The sequence below is a fragment of the Pteropus medius genome, unplaced genomic scaffold, assembly GCF_902729225.1.
Source record: "Pteropus medius unplaced genomic scaffold, Ma_sr-lr_union100, whole genome shotgun sequence".
Lineage (NCBI taxonomy): Eukaryota > Metazoa > Chordata > Mammalia > Chiroptera > Pteropodidae > Pteropus > Pteropus medius.
Window position 1 is genome coordinate 368,693 of NW_024340851.1, and position 16,558 is coordinate 385,250.

The 16,558-nt window shown below is 33.2% G+C and overlaps 1 protein-coding gene across 1 annotated transcript in view; it reads right to left on the reverse strand.

The window, feature by feature from the left end:
- The window catches only part of MAGT1 (magnesium transporter 1), a 44,150-nt gene that overhangs the window by 4,684 nt on the left and 22,908 nt on the right, over window positions 1–16,558 (reverse strand). The window contains exons 4-8 of the mRNA XM_039849301.1: window positions 6,920–7,060; window positions 6,292–6,432; window positions 5,396–5,485; window positions 4,713–4,776; window positions 1,013–1,087 (exon numbers count right to left, since the gene is read on the reverse strand). Of these exons, the coding sequence (XP_039705235.1) occupies window positions 1,013–1,087; window positions 4,713–4,776; window positions 5,396–5,485; window positions 6,292–6,432; window positions 6,920–7,060 (511 nt within the window). The remainder of the gene's footprint in view (window positions 1–1,012; window positions 1,088–4,712; window positions 4,777–5,395; window positions 5,486–6,291; window positions 6,433–6,919; window positions 7,061–16,558) is intronic.

Sequence of the window (16,558 nt, forward strand, 5' to 3'; positions counted from 1 at the left end):
TAATTTTGATGACATTTAACTTTTTAATCATCAAAGGAAAACTCTGACTTATACAGATTTCATATAAGTAAAATAAAATTACATTGTTAGCATTTCTTTGTAACAAATAGCAATGTGTGAATATTCTAATACATAAAAAGTCCATACAAATCAATAGAAAAAGGACTAAGACTCTAACAGATAAATGGCAAAAGATAAAAAGATATTTCACAGAAGAAAAAGCACAACACTGCTAATAAACATTTAGGAAAATATTCAACTTCACTAATAGCCAAAGAAATACAAAATAAGATTTACCCCTTATCTGATTAGACAACACACACACACATTTTTAATGAATGAGGTTACCTATTGCTGATAAAGTTACAGTGAAACAAGTGTTCATAAATATTACTAGTAGAAATCTAAATTATTAATGACATTTGGGGAAAAAATTTGGCATCATCAGTTTAAAACATCAAGAGAACTGAAAATACTCATACACAGGACCACACAGCCATTCTATTTCTAGGAGTCTAAGAAATTAATATGAAATGAGGATAGCTTAATATACTATGATAGTCACTAAAGAACTATTTATTATAATGAAAGTTAGAAAAAAGTTAAATGCTTAAAATCAGAACGATTAAGTAAATAACAGTATAGAGTACAAATTTAAAATTATGTAGAGGAAAATATTTATTAGTGAATTATTTAACTCCAGTTCAAAAGGGAGTACAAAATTCAAAATTTTATACTACAGTTTTAAAGATGTTTTTGCAAATGGAAAGAACTATATTACAATATTAAAATTATTAGTTTTTATAATGATGGAATGGGTAACTCTACCCCCAAATGTGTCATACTCCTATTTTCCCCCATGTTTTCTACAATTAGCACATATTGCTTTTATAATAGTAAAGAAGTAAAATAACATACTTATAACCAAGGGGGGGGGAAGTGATTAAGAATACATTCTTTTTTTCTGTATTGAAGGAAGAATTGTTAAATTTTGGCATATGATATGACTTACTCTTTCGTTTTCCAAGATCCATGTCAGATGTAGCAGCTTCACATAAAAGCACCATCCCTAAGGTAACCCCACCATCTTAGAAAAATTGTTTAAGGAGAAATTCACACAGACACAAAAGACACACCACACTGTACTATTCCTAATCTTTCATTAAAAAATTTAAAATGAATATATGAAACTACAACTTTTAACTACAAAACACTTTAAATAAGCTTGTATCTATATAGCATGACAATTATTTACTATAAAGATATAATAAAAAATACTAAGGTGGGAAAATTACTTCATTTGTACAAATAAAAATTGACATTTTAAACAAATGTCTCAGTATAACTTATAGATGAAGTGAGTTTTCATGATATTGTACTTTGAAATAATCTTCCTGGACAGTCTTCCAACTTTTGTTCCAACCTCATATACATTTAAAAATATTAAATAGACATTTTGAATATTTCAACCATCCTCCAAAAAAGCACACACTTGAAATAGGCACCATTTAGCAAGAATAGCAACAAATTTTTATTTGAAAAATAACTTCTGAAAAATTCTCCAGAATTTCAACAATTAACTTTTAAAGTACAAATTACTAAACTATCTAATTTCATCCTTATCTAAAAAAGAAAATCCCACATGCCAAAAGCTCACTTTTATTCAGCTTAATATAGAAGCTATGTAAATAGAAAATAGACCTACTCAAGCAAATAGGTAACACGTGGTATGGGTTGAATGCTAAAATAAGCAAAATCAAATTTTAAAGCAAATAGAATGCATTCTAGTAGAAAAGAGAGATTCACCCTGCAGTTTGGTGAATACAAACAGCAGGTAAAAATGCCCAAATTAATTATGCATACATACATGCACAACGTATGCTACCACATGTGGGTATAATTAAACAGAAAGGGAAATATAGTGTTCAGATAAGGCCTGAATTTATAATTGGCTCTATAATTTGTCTATTCATCCCTTCATTACCATCTTGCACTCTCTCTCTCTTCAATAGCCTCTTATTAGGGATGATGCCCATTCATCATGTTTTTAGTTGCTTAGCCAAGTCTTTTTCTCCAGAGATTATTTTTTTCATATTGAGATCCTTTATATCTAGGTACATGTAAAAATTGATTATTTCTATAGGCTTTGGTTACAGGGTACTCTGATTAAAGGTTGAGACTTGTTTTTGGAACGGTTTGTTTCTGTAGCATGGTCTGTGTGCTTTTTCTTTGAATGAGGTTTCCATCTCCTAACATACCACCAAGGTTTTTGTGTGCTGTTCTCACCTATCAAGAGCTATGATGCACTTCCATGTGTATTAATTTACTGATGCTCTGGGATGGTTACACAGTTGTGTTCCTTTTGTGAAAATTCATCAAACTGTATACTTATAAATTGTGAACTTTTTTGCATGGATACAATATTTCAAATAAAAAAAGTTTAAAATATAATTTTGGTGTCATTATTTTTTAAATTTATTTTATTAGTTTCAAGTATACAGTGCACTGGTTAGACATTTATATAGTTTATAAAATGATCCCCCTAATTGCTTTTTCTTTCCTCTGGCTCTCCACCTAGCCATTATCTTAATGCTAACTGCATTCCCTATGCTGTGCTCCCTATCACCATGACCATCTATCAACTACTAATTTGTATTAAAAGTTGCTTAGATAAGACAATTTATCATCTAGTTTACTTTATAAATCTCTCAGTAAATTGTATTAAACAGTATTAAAAAATTGTATTAAACAGTATTTAAAAATGGTAAATATGTAGATATTTTCCAAAATCATAACTACTTAGTAATAATTTCATTATATTAATTCTTATCAACATTTCTATCAAAATTCTTATCAAACTTTGAGTTTTGAGTCTTTAGGCATTGTGTCCCCTAATAAAAGGGGGTTTTAAGTCTTCCGTAAAGTTCCCTACCTCTAACAAAGTTAAATAGCTTTATTAATTATGACCATACTGAGTGCACAGTACTTAAGGTGCTTCCTTGTAATTGGTACATGTGTCCGTTTGTCCCAGTACTATAAGCTCTGTAGATAAATCATGCATTCATAGCATTTAGCAAAATAATTGCTCAGAAAATATTATCTTCCCAACCACTATGAAAAAAGCAAAAACAAAATAGGGAAAAAAATCACCTTGAAAAAAATTTCTATTTTGCATCCTATTAACCACATTTACAAGAAATCCTATATTCCAACAGGCTTAAAATCTGTTCTAAATGTATGTGAAACCTTAATCTAATGTTTAACCTTTAGGCAGAAGGAAGAAGTAAGAAAATTCTCATTTTTTAAACTTGTATAATTATATTTAAAAATTTAGGACAAAGCTAAATAACCAACAATTTACAAATCAATCAATTAACATGTTACAATTTTAACTGTCCTTTTGCTCCACTGTTCAATTTCAAAGTACAATTAAGACCATTTCCAGAAACTGAAAATTTTCCAAGGTATAATAAATTAATTCACTAAGCTATAAACATTTTCAACTTAAACTTTTAAATAATTTTAAATAGGTCAGACAGAGAAATACAAATACCATATGCTCTCTCTTAAATGTGAAATCTAAATATATGTATATAAAGAACCAAGCTCACAGATATAGTGGACAGATTGGTGGTTGCCTAAGGTAAGAGAGGGAAGTGGGAGAAATGGGTGAACTGTTTTTTGTTTTTTAGTTTAAATAAATTAAATAAAAATAAATTTTAGAATTTGAAAAAAAAATAAGGTTTGGGTAATATTTTTCTTGCAATCTTCTTTATCATAGGAAATAGGTGTTTATTATTAATCTTTTCAGCTCACCATTCCATGGCTGAATAGATTAAGTCTCCTGACTCCAGGCTGAATTTTAAGCAGTAAATTTATTTTTGATATTATATAAGAACATTGTTTTCAGAAAATATTTTCCCAAATGTCCTTCAATTGAAACCAAAAGCTTAATTTTTTTCAGAATGTTCCCCTTAAAATATCTCTATTAAATCACTGACATAGTAAAATAAAATGGGGAAAGATATGCACATTTACTAAAGGTGGTGTTTCCAGGGATTTTGATTTTTCTTTATACTTAAAACTACTGTTTTCTTACTCAATGAAGAATACCCTTCTCTAAAATCAGAGACTTGCTCAATTAGACATTCCATTCTTGACTGGAAGGATCTAAGACACTCAATTTACAATTTCTAAACCGCCTCAATTTACAACCAAAGTACAGAGCTTCAAATAAGGAGTTTCTCAAGACAAAATCCCACATTTATCTAAAGTTTGTAGTTTCCAGGAAACAGAACCCTGTCCATTTCATAGTCCAGAACTGATACTGACCCCTTTATACTTAGCCTGGTTTTGCTTTTAGCTTATCAAAACACTGCTTTATTTACATTACACCTAACCCCTACCCTTCCCCCAAATCCTAGAACAACTCTGTCTTTCCTTAGGTAAGATATGTGCCTTGGTTTCTCTGATATGCAATCTCCTTTGTAGCAAGATCCAATAAACCTGGCTTTATCAGACTGCAGGTTTGTCTCTGGTGGTCTTTAGCTGATTAAGATAGATAACATAGTAATATGATTCCAAAGATATTATGACTTGCATAAGAGAGCAGCCTCAACCAAATATAGAGAGAATACTAGAACAACAACAAAAAATTAATTAAATAAAATAAATTAAAACACAGCACCAAGGACTTATTATAGAGAGGATACTAAACAGAAGAACAATGTGTGTTTCAGCTACAAACTGGGCTTGGCTGCTTCCATGGATATAATTCTGGGGAGGAAAAAAGACGGAATTAAATCTTTAAATATACATTAAATTTTGGCATCCTAATTCTAAAATGGGCAACTTTCAAACCCTATGAATTATTAATTCACCTTATATATGTAAGCATTGGGTCTGTGGTAGTCATCAGTAAATAAATTTGGCTAAAATAAAAGCTATTTCTGTGTTTTTGTCTCTTCACTGTAGTTACATTATTTTTTCAACAACAGAGTATATGAGAAAACTAGTATTTCTGAGTATAAGACCATAAGGTACAATAATGTAAACTCCATGAAGACAGAGGCTATGTTTTTGTTTATTACTATATTTAATAACGCCTAGCACAATGCCTAGAAACAGTAGATATACAAGTACATGATTAATATATTTAGCTGAAGGCTAACTTTCATTCTTAGCCTGGTTAGTCAAAAGGACTCACCAGATGGGATAAGGAACTTCCCAGCTTTAAGAGAACTGAATCTTGTTTTCAAAAGTTGAAGCTCGTTAATAGAAAGATTGAAAATTCAAAACTAAATCTAATTCCTTCATATACTGGCACTGGTCTCACAGGATAATCATTAAGATTAACTTTGGTATACAATGGAAAGGAATCCTGGACTTCTCTTACCACATGTCCTGTGTGGGGATTCTTATGAGCATACGGTGGTCCTCTTATATGATTCCACATTTGACCAGATGTCATAGCAAGCACAAAACACTGGGAAACAAAAAATAATGAAATACTCACATAACATGGTGAAGCTGTCCATCCCCACCTTGATTAACGTGGTAGGTATATGAAAAGTGCAGGTGCTTAAACAATACATGAAGAACAATTTTTTTCAGATAAATGATTTCTTTTTTTATTTAAATTTACCGGGGTGACATTGGTTAATAAAATAACATAGGTTTCAAGTATACAATTCAATAATACATCATCTGTATGTTGCATTGTATGTTCACCACCCAAAGTCAAATCTCCTTCCATAGCCGTATATTTGACCCCCTCTACCCTTATCTACCTTCCCCATTCCCTCTTTCCCTCTGGTAATCACTAAACTGTTGTCTGTGTGTATGAGATTTTGTCTTGTTCATTTGTTGCTTTCAGTTTTATATTCTCTATATGAGCGACTTCTTGATTAAGGCTTATATTTCACTACAAGGATCACAAGAATCAATAATATTTACTTTGAAAGGAAAATTATTTAAAAATTTTAAAATTATAAATAAGCTGACACAAGTTTCAAAATTGAATACTGAAAAGTCTTTTACAAGAATATTTTCAAAAGAACTGCAGATTTTCATAGGGATGACAATCTATATTTAGGTTGAACAAAAACTGGGTACAATTAGATCCTCCAAGGTCTGGCCATGCTAATGAGATAATGGAAGAAACAAACTGATTTTAAGGCAAAAAATAAAAAAAATATATAAAATCCTTTTCCACTATTAAGAAATAAACAAAATGCTACTTCACAATATTAGGAGTTTTATTCAAACAATTTTCTTCTAAAATTCACTCACCAAAGCTGCAAAAGCCCATCCAGTTTTATTAAAGAGAAATTCCATATTGCTTCTTCGAAGATACACAAGTCCACCAATAACAGCCAAAAGCAATCCCAACATAAGAGGACCAGCGTAATTTGGGGGTCTGATTACTCTAATCTAATGGAGAGAAAAACATTTTCAAGTATGAAATTTATTAATTAATTATATAGGTCAAAATAATTTGAAATGAAAGCAACCAAAATCAGTGTGATGATTACTTTCAGGAAAAAAATCATACTTTTTATTTTCATCCTAATCAAAAGAGTCTACGATGTATCCTAAAATCAGGATGGAATAGGTACAATATTCTGTTTAACCACAACGTAACATCTTTTAGATTAAGAAATATTTGCCAAGTACAACTAAAGAGTCCCTGGACTTAATAAAGTCAAAAGAGTGGTTTCCACGCTGAATTCAATAAGGCAATAGAGGATGTTTTATAATCGCACTCTTTCAGCACAATGATTCTGTTATATGTTACTTATAAAGGGACTATCCAACTATTATCATCTCAGTGATATGGGGACAAGACCAATTAGGACCTCTCTGTAAGATTCAAAAGGGGTAATGGCAAAGTAACTTTCTACAAAGTAGGGAAACTTACATTGACATCAGTTCTGTCAGCAATCCACCGGGCGATCTGCTCAGCTGAAAAACCACGCACCTGTAACTCATATGTATCACCCCGTTTAGGTTTCCCTTTTGCAGGAAAGTTGATGAAAGTTGGAGCTGAATTCATGTTTAGCTGAATAAAAAGTAGTCCATGAAAATGTAAGTTATCAAGAAAATAATCTCAACGGCAAATTTTTATCTTGAAAATTAGGCATTTTGTAAAGATGAGAAAGCCCATGTTTAGGTAGGTTAAGTGATTTGCCTAAGGAAAGTGGTAAATGGTAGAGCCAGGATTCAATCCTAAAGCTGCCTGTAATCTTAATTATACACTGTACTTATAAAGTGTATAATTTCTTAACTAATAAACCTACATTTTAGTCCTTTAGGATGGAAAATCTCCCATACTGTCAACATTTTAATCTGTTCAGAGCTAATGAAAAAAAGAATGCATTTATGAGAATTAAAATCGTCTTATGTAACTGAGGCAAGCTCCAAATAAAGTATACTCTCAATTTGGAGGAAACTAGATCAGGATAAGATAGTGCTCTAAAACTGCAATGAAACCCAATACAATTCCAGACAAGAAAAAGCTAAAGGAGTTCATTATCATCATACCAGTATTACGAGAAATGTTAAAAAGACTTCTTCAAGAAGAAGGGGGAAAAAAAAAAGACAAATATGAATAATAAGATGGCAATAACTATATACCTATCTATAATCACTTTAAATGTAAATGGATTAAATTCCCCAATGAAAAAACATAGGGTAGCTGAGTGGATAAGAAAATAAGACCTATATATATGTTGCCTACATGAGACCCATTTCGGATCAAAAGACACATAGACTAAAAGTAAAGAGATGGAAAAAAGTATGTTATGCAAATGAAAACAAAAAAGCAAGGGTAGCAATATTTATATCAGACAAAATAGACTTTAAAACAAAGACTATAATAAGACAAAGAAGGACATTTAATAATGATAAAGGGATCAATCCAACAGGATACAACCCTTGTAAATAGTTATGCACTCAACACAGGAGCACTTACATATATAAAGCAAATATTGATGGGCTAAAGGAAGAGATTCACAGTAATATAGTCATAGAAGGTGACTTTAACACCTCATTGTTATCAATCAATGGACAGATCTTCCAGACAGAAAATCAACAAGGAAACACAAGCCTTAAATGACACATTAGACCAGATGGATTTAACAGCTATTTTTAGAGCATTTCATCCCAAAGCAACAGCATATACATTCTTTTCAAGTGTACATAGAACCCACATTATTTACAACAGCCAAGATATGGAAGCAGCCTAAGTGTCCATCAATGGACGATTGGATAAAGATGTGGTAGAAATATATAATGGAATATTACCTGACCATAAGAATGAAATCTTACCATTTGCAACAACATAAACAGACCTAGAGGAAACTATGCTAAGTAAAAGAAGTCAGACAGAAAATGACAAATACCATACGATTTCACTTATATGTGGAATCTAAGAACAAAATAAACAAACAAAACAGAAATGGACTCGTAGATACAGAGAACAAATTGATGGTTGATGGATGGGATGGGGGATTGAGGGGCTAGGTGAAAAAAGAGAAAGGATTAAGAACAAACTGATAGTTACAAAATAGTCACGGGGATGTAAAGTACAGCATAAAGAAAATAGTAATATGGTAATAACTATGTATGATGCCATAGAGTACTAGACTTATCAAGGGAATCACTTCATAAATTATAGAAATGTCTAACCACTATGCTGTACACCTGAAACCAATATAAAATGATACTCAGTGTCAACTGTAATTGAAAAATTAAATAAAAGAAAAAATATTTAACCATGCTACAAAATATTACATTAAAAACTCTGAAATTTAAAAAAAAGCCAATACAAAATGTCAATTCTAAAAGGTTCATAAATGTTTACTGATAAACATCACATTTCTCTATTCTCTATGATAAGACCACGGTATGCTTAAGAAGACAGCATTGGAGTTGCTAAGGTAAAGAAACTGACTAACTCATTTGTATTACATCTTTCTGACGTGATATAACTGTACTTGTGGAAATACAAAAAATCTGACTACGTCCAAGGAAAAGATGCTAATCGTCAGATGCAAGCCTTTAGGTCTCCTCAGCAGGTAACCCTATAATGGACACTGGCTTGTATAAAATGACTATAATTTAAAAACAGCCAATATAATAATCTAACTCCCTTGCTCTAATTCTATACTCACAATAAAACACTTCTAACAATAATCTTTTAGATTTTCTCATAATGGGATAGGGTATACTGATTAGTAGATATGATTATTTTAGTCTCCCTGGCAGTATAATATGAATTAATGAATTAATAGATTAGCCCCTTGGTTACCAACATCCATGAATTTTTATGGTTTGGTGAGTGTGCACAAACTCTTCGGAGCTAGATAAATTCTGGCTACACTGTTAAAATTCAATTTCTGGGTCTGCAAAGCTAAGAACACAGCGTTCACTCCACCAAACTGCTTCTCAAACTTTAGGCCAAACTCTTCATATTTGTTTAGCTATATCACTTTGAATTTCTTTTTAAAATGTGTTTAAAAATACCAGGTAACACATGAATCCATTTCCCTTATGAAATGAAAAAAATTACAGGGTTGTAAGGACCAACCCCAGTCCATCCATGCAGCCACTATTACCATTTCTAGATCTTTCTGAATTTATTCATATACATACACACATACGTACATATATACACATATGTATGTATGTACGTGTGTGTATGTGTGTGTGTGTGTGTGTGTGTGTGTGTGTGTGTGTATATATATCTTCACAGAAAACATAATATTGCTCTCTGTCTGCTTTAACACAAATGGTATCAGATCAATTGTATCATTCTGCAATTTGCTTTTTTTATTCAACCATGTTAGATCTATCCATGACAGTACATATATATCAACCTCACTCATATTTTATTAATTATGCTATTGGTAGACTTTAAGGGTTTTTTTCCAATTAAAAACAATGTTACAATGAACAGCTATGTACATATCTCCTTGTACACCTGTGAGAGCATTTCTATAGAAATGGAATTGTTAGATCATAGGGTAGAAACATTTAAAATCAAAATGGATAGAGCCCACTTGCCCTCCAAAGTAGCTGTAACAATTTATACTTCTACCCATCTATGTAGGAAATTATGTTTCTCCACATTCTTGCCAAAAATTGACATAATGGGTAAATATTGTATATCACTGGAATTGTAATTTGTATTTTCATGATTACTAATATAACATCTTTATACTAAATAAGTTCTTTAAAAATACTTCAAGCTAAAGACATAATCAACAGCAAAACTGATTTAAAACTGGGTAAAGGATATGAATAGACATTTCTCCAAAAGAGATATACAAATGGCCAGTAAACACATGAAAAGATGTTCTACATCACTAATCATTAGGATAACACAAATTGAAAACACAATGAGATATCATCTCACACCCATTACGTTGACTACTATTTAAAAAAAAGCAAAAACCAGAAAGTAAGTGTTGGTGAGGATGCAGAGAATTTGGAATCGCTGTGCAGTGTTGGTGGGAATGTTAAATGGTGCAGCCACTATGTTAAACGGTATGGAGGTTCCTAAAAAAATATTAAATATAGAACTACCATATGATCTAGGAATTCCATTTCTGGGTATATCAAAAAGAACTGAAAGCAGGGTCTCAAAGATATATTTATACATCTTTGTTCACAGCAGTATTATTCACAATAGCCAAAAGGTGAAAGCAACCCAAGTGTCCACCAACATAAGAATGGATAAATAAAATGGTGTATATACATACAGTGCAACGTAATTCGGCCTTAAAAAGGAAGAAAAATTTTGACACATGCCACAACATGGATGAACTCTGAGAACATTATGCTAGGTGAAATGAGCCAATCACAAAAATACAAACACTGTATGAGTCCACTTATGTAAGGTACCTATAAGTAGTCAAAATGATAGAGACAGAAAGTAGAATGATAACTGCCAGGGGCTGAAGGAAGAGGGCATAAGCATTATTTAGTGTGCAGAGTTTCAGTTTTACAAGATAAAGAGTTCTGGAGATTGGTTGTACAACAATATAAATGTACTTAACACTACTGTACTGTACATTTAAGAATATTAAGATAGTACATTTATATTTTCCCACAATTAAAAAAAATTTATATCTCATAGGCTTTAAAAATCCTTGGACTTTAATGAGCCAACGATTTACTATTTTTGGTAGGTATCGCTTTTCATCCATGGTTAGCTTTTATATGTTGTGGCATATGACACTGTTATTTGGAGAAGGACTTGAATTTCTTCCACAGTTGGACACATTATCATCCTTATACCATTAACTTTCACTATAGCTCTAAAGTGGGCATTGATATTAAAAACTATTTGATATGGAAGAAAATTGGTTTTGTATTTGTACAAATTACTAACAGAAATTCTTTATACAGATCTTGTTAAAATACATGGAATTATACTTTTTAGTTTCCAACACAATCCCACTATGAACAGCAGAGAATGAGAAAGTAATTTCTTAAATGTGACAAAGTATTTCCTTTGGTCTAATAAAGCCTAAGTACACTAACATTTTAGGTTGAATCATGCTTTATAAATGTACTGATTTTGATATATGGAGCTGTGTGAAACTGGAACATGACTAGGACAATGATATACTGTAAAATGAAAACATTAAGACATTTGTTCGACATTTACTGAACATCCATTATGTGCTTAGCAGTGATAGCTATATTCTTAGAGGGATTATCTCACAACTATAGGGCTAATTCTACTATAAGACAGAATGTGAATATATACATGTATATTAGAAATACAAGGAAAGTAGTGTGACAACGCACGAAAAGGGGTGACTCACTGTTCATCTGAAGGATCTGAAAAGGCTTCAAGGGAAAATCTGAAATGAGGCTTACAGAGTAAGCAGAATTTTGAGAGGGGAAAGAAAGGGAGCAAGGGAGAACGGATATTTTATAGGAAACAATCAACAACGCTGAAACAAGATAGTGCAGGACATAATACAATTATGAAAAAAGGTGGTTATGTGTTTGGAGAACAGTGTAGGTAGTGAGGAGGACTAAGGAATTTTGACTTTAGTTTTTATACTACTATTTCCAAAAGCGTATTTCACAGAATCTAGCCAAAATGCCCCATTAATTTGTCTAATAAATTTGGGAAATTCTGCATATGACAGTCTACCACTGGAATGGAAGGTGTAACACATATCAGCATGGTAAAGTCTATGTGAAGTCCTGTGTTGGGAGACAATTTTCCATGGGTTTCTGGTGTTTCTGCATGACTGCCTTTGTTCTGGGTGATCTTCTCAAAAATGTCTGTATAGCCTTAGAAGATACAGAGTCTCCCTCCAAAGCAAAGAGCATGCATGCTTACTACCCTTTATAGAAGATCTGGGTTTCTAAAGCTTGGAGTTCCTCTTCCATAATGCAACCCACTGGCCCTCTTTGCATTGTACTATGGGAAGTAGGGGTTGGAGAACTGGTGCAAGAAAGTGCTGATATTTTGGATACTATTGTTGTTATGAGTAATAAAGTCCTTTAACTCTAACACAGGAGTGTCATGCCTTTCGCCAGCATTTATGAAACTGTGGCAGGCTAACTTGTTAGCTTGCAAATAGAGTAAAACCTCAGACCCTTCATAGTTCCTGATACCTTAAGGTAAAAAATAAAATTTAACTTTGTTTAATTATATTTAATTTCCCCAAGTATTCTTATTAACACCCTCTAGAAAAAACTCTGGGAATTGTTATAGTAGGCAATAGGGAGAGCGTGCTATATGGATAGTACGTGAAACAGTTAAAAGGCTACTGCATTAGCTCAAATGAGAGAACATGAGGGTCTTGGAATGCAAAGCAGGTATCACTATGATGTATGTTGTAGAAGATGAAGAAGTATCACTAATGATACAGAACACAAGAGGACAGGTTTGAATGGAAGTAGAAGAGACAGAAGTTTCATTTGGGACATAATGAGTTTTTGGATTGGTAAGTCATTCATGTAAAGATGTACTACAGCAAGAAGTTATACCTGAAACTTTCCTTTCACATTTTATACAATTATAATTGAGTATAACATGCCCAAATATACAAGGAGTTAGATACATGTATCAACAGACAAAACTGAATCTATGTCTTTGAATCTACTCATTGACTCTATGCCTCCTTATATGTGAATGGGGAAAGAACTATTACAGAGACTGAACTTAAAAATATAGTTGAATGTTACGATTTCTGTTTGTGCATGTAAAGAACTTGGAAGTTGCCACTCCATTGTAACAACAAGCAAAAAGCTGAACAAACTGAAAAATCAACAATTCTTCTTGGATCCCTAAGAGAGGGGAGAACACAGGGCAAATGACTACCTTCAAGACTGGAGAGACAGACAAAAACAGGAAGTCACAGCTTATCTGAGCAGACACCCACCAAGTGGAAATTGCCTCAGGAACCAATGCCAGAGGAAGAAAACCTGATCTCTAACTGATGAATTGCTGTAGGCTCAGTGTGGACAACTCTGAGTTAAAAACCCCAGGGGCAAACAGACATGGGGGAAGGGGCAACAATATTGTGATATTTACCTCAGGAGCTTGACTAGATTCTCACAGTAAATATTGAAGAAAAATCCCCTCATTCTTCCAGCAGAGGGAGGAGAAAACAAACCATTTTGAAATACCCCAGAGCAGTGGTCCCCAACCTTTTTAGCACCAGGGACCAGTGCTCCTATGAGAATCTAATGCTGGATAATGAGGTGGAGCTGAGGCAGTGATGCTAGCGCTAGGGAGCAGCTGAAAATACAGATGAAGCTTCACTCCCTAGCCAGCTGCTCTTGTCCTGCTCTGCAGCCCCGTTCCTAACTGGCCCACGGACCAGACTCTACTGGTCTGTGGCCTAGAGGAATTAGGGACCTCTGCCTCAGAGCACTCTGTTTTTCTTAACAAGGCCTGCCCTTGGTGAAAACTGGATAACCAGAGCCTAACCTGCTAGGGTACTGTCAGAACCTAACTGACCTAGAAGAAAGGAAATACCCAACTCTAGCTCACTCCAGCCATCCTGTCCCCTGAAGGGGAGAAAAGAAAACTGAGAAACTCTTGAGAAGTTCACAGTCCAGAAGCTCACTAAAAGACTGAGACCTAATCATAGGACCTACAAAAGATTCCCCTCCCACCTCACCAGTACATTACTAAAAGCCAATTTACAACAGTTCCTTTTACCCAGCACACAATGTCTGGCTATGAAGAAAAATTACAAGGCATATCAAAAGTCAAAAAAACATAATTTTAAGACACAGTGCAAGTATCAGAACTACACAAGGCAGGGATATTGGAATTATCAGACTGGGAATTAAAAAAAATCTGATTACTATGCTAATGGTTCTAAGGATAGACAGTATGCAAAAACAAGATGGGCAGTGTAAGCAGAGAAATGGAAATCCTAAGAAAGAACCAAAAAGAAATGCCAGAGGTGAAAAACACCTAACAGAAATGAGTAATGCCTTTGATGGGCTTATTAGTACACTGGACACAGCTGAGGAAAGACTCTCTAAGCTAGAGGATGTATCAATAGAATCTTCAAAAACCAAAAAGCAAAGAGAATAAAATCTAAAAAAAGAACAGAATACCTAAGGAGCATGAGCCAACTACAAAAAGTGTAACATACACGTAATGGAAAGACCAGAAGAAGAAGAGAGAAAAGAAGTATTTAAAATAGTAACGACTGAGAATTTCCCCAAATTAACATCAGACTCCAAATCACAGACCCAGAAAGCTCGGAGAACATCAAGCAGGATAAATGCCAATAAAAATATATCCAGGCAAATAATTTTAAGTTACAGAAAATCAAAGATAAAGAAAAATCTATGAAAGAAGCCAGAAAAATATGACATCTTACCTATACAAGAAAAATAAGAATTAAATCCAACTTCTCTTCAGAAACTATGCAAGCAAGAAGAGAGTGGGGTGAAATATTTAAAATGTTGAAAGAAAAAAAACACCATAAACTTAGAATACTGTACCCTGTGAAATTATTCTTCAAAAGTGAAGGAGAAATAAAGACTTTCTCAGACAAACAAAAATTAAAAGAATTGCTTGCAAGAAATGTTAAAAGAAGATCTTTAGAGGGAAGGAAAATAAGGTCAGAAACTCAGATCCACAAAAACGGAGAGTACTGAAGAAAGAGTAAGTCAAAGTAAAATAAAAACTTTTGTTTTTCTTATTCTTAATCTAACACATAATAGTCTGTTCAAAATAATACCAACAATGTATTCAATTCTGTGTGTATGCTTATGCATGCTTATATATAAGTGAAATGAATGACAGAAATGATGTAATTTATTATTACAAGTTATTCACACTTTCCATGAAGTAGGATAGTGTTATCTGAATTGAAATCGGATTAGCTGTCAAAGGATACTTCAAATTCTAGGGCAACTACTGATAAAAGCAATGTGCTAAGAGAAAAAATGCAATCATATAAAATGCTCAATTAAAATCACAAAAGGTAGTAATCAAAACAGCATGGTATTGGCAGAAAAACAGACACATGGACCAGTGGAACAGAATCAAGAGCCCAGCAGTAAACTCATTATATGGGCATATAATTTTTGACAAAAGAGTCAAAAACATACAGTGGAGAAAGGAAAGCCTCTTCAATAAATGGTGCTGAGAAAACAGGACAGCCACCAGTAAAAGAATGAAACTAGACTGTTATCTATCACCACACACCAAAATTAACTCAAAATGGATTAAGGACCTGAATATACAACCTAAAACTATACATTGCATAGAAGAAAACACAGGAACTAACTCATGGACCTTGGGCTTAAAGAGGATTTTATGAATTTGAACTCAAAAGCAAGGGAAGTAAAAGCAAAAATAAATAAATGGGACTACATCAAACTCAAAAACTTCTGCACAGCAAAAGAAACCATCAACAAAGTAAAGAGACAACCATCCTAAAGGGAGAAGATATTTGCAAGCAACACCTCCAATAAGGGCCTAATACCCAAAATACACAAAGAACTCATACAACTCAATAACATCAACCAAAAAATGATTCGATCAGAAAATGGGAAGAGGGCCTGAACAGATACTTCGCCCTAGAGGACATACAAATGGCCAAGAAACATTTGAAAAGATGCTCAACATCACTCACTATTAGAGAAATGCAAATCAAAACCACAATGAGATACCATATCACACTGGTTAGTATAACTATTATGAACAGGACAAGTGATAACAAATGTTGGAGAGGATGCAAAGAAAAAAGAACCCTCATCCACTGCTGGTGGGACTGCAAATTGGTACAGCCACTATAAAAAACAGTATGGAGGTTCCTCATAAAACTAAGAATTGATCTATCATATGATCTAGTAATCCCTCTACTGGATATTTACCCTAAAGACTTGAAAACTCATATCCATAAAGATATTTGCACATCGATGTTCATAGCAGCATTATTCACAGTGGTCAGGACGTGGAAGCAACCGAACTGTCCTACGATAGATGATCGGCTGAAGAAGCTGTTGTACATATATACAATGGAATATTACTCAGCCATAAGAGATGAAATACTGC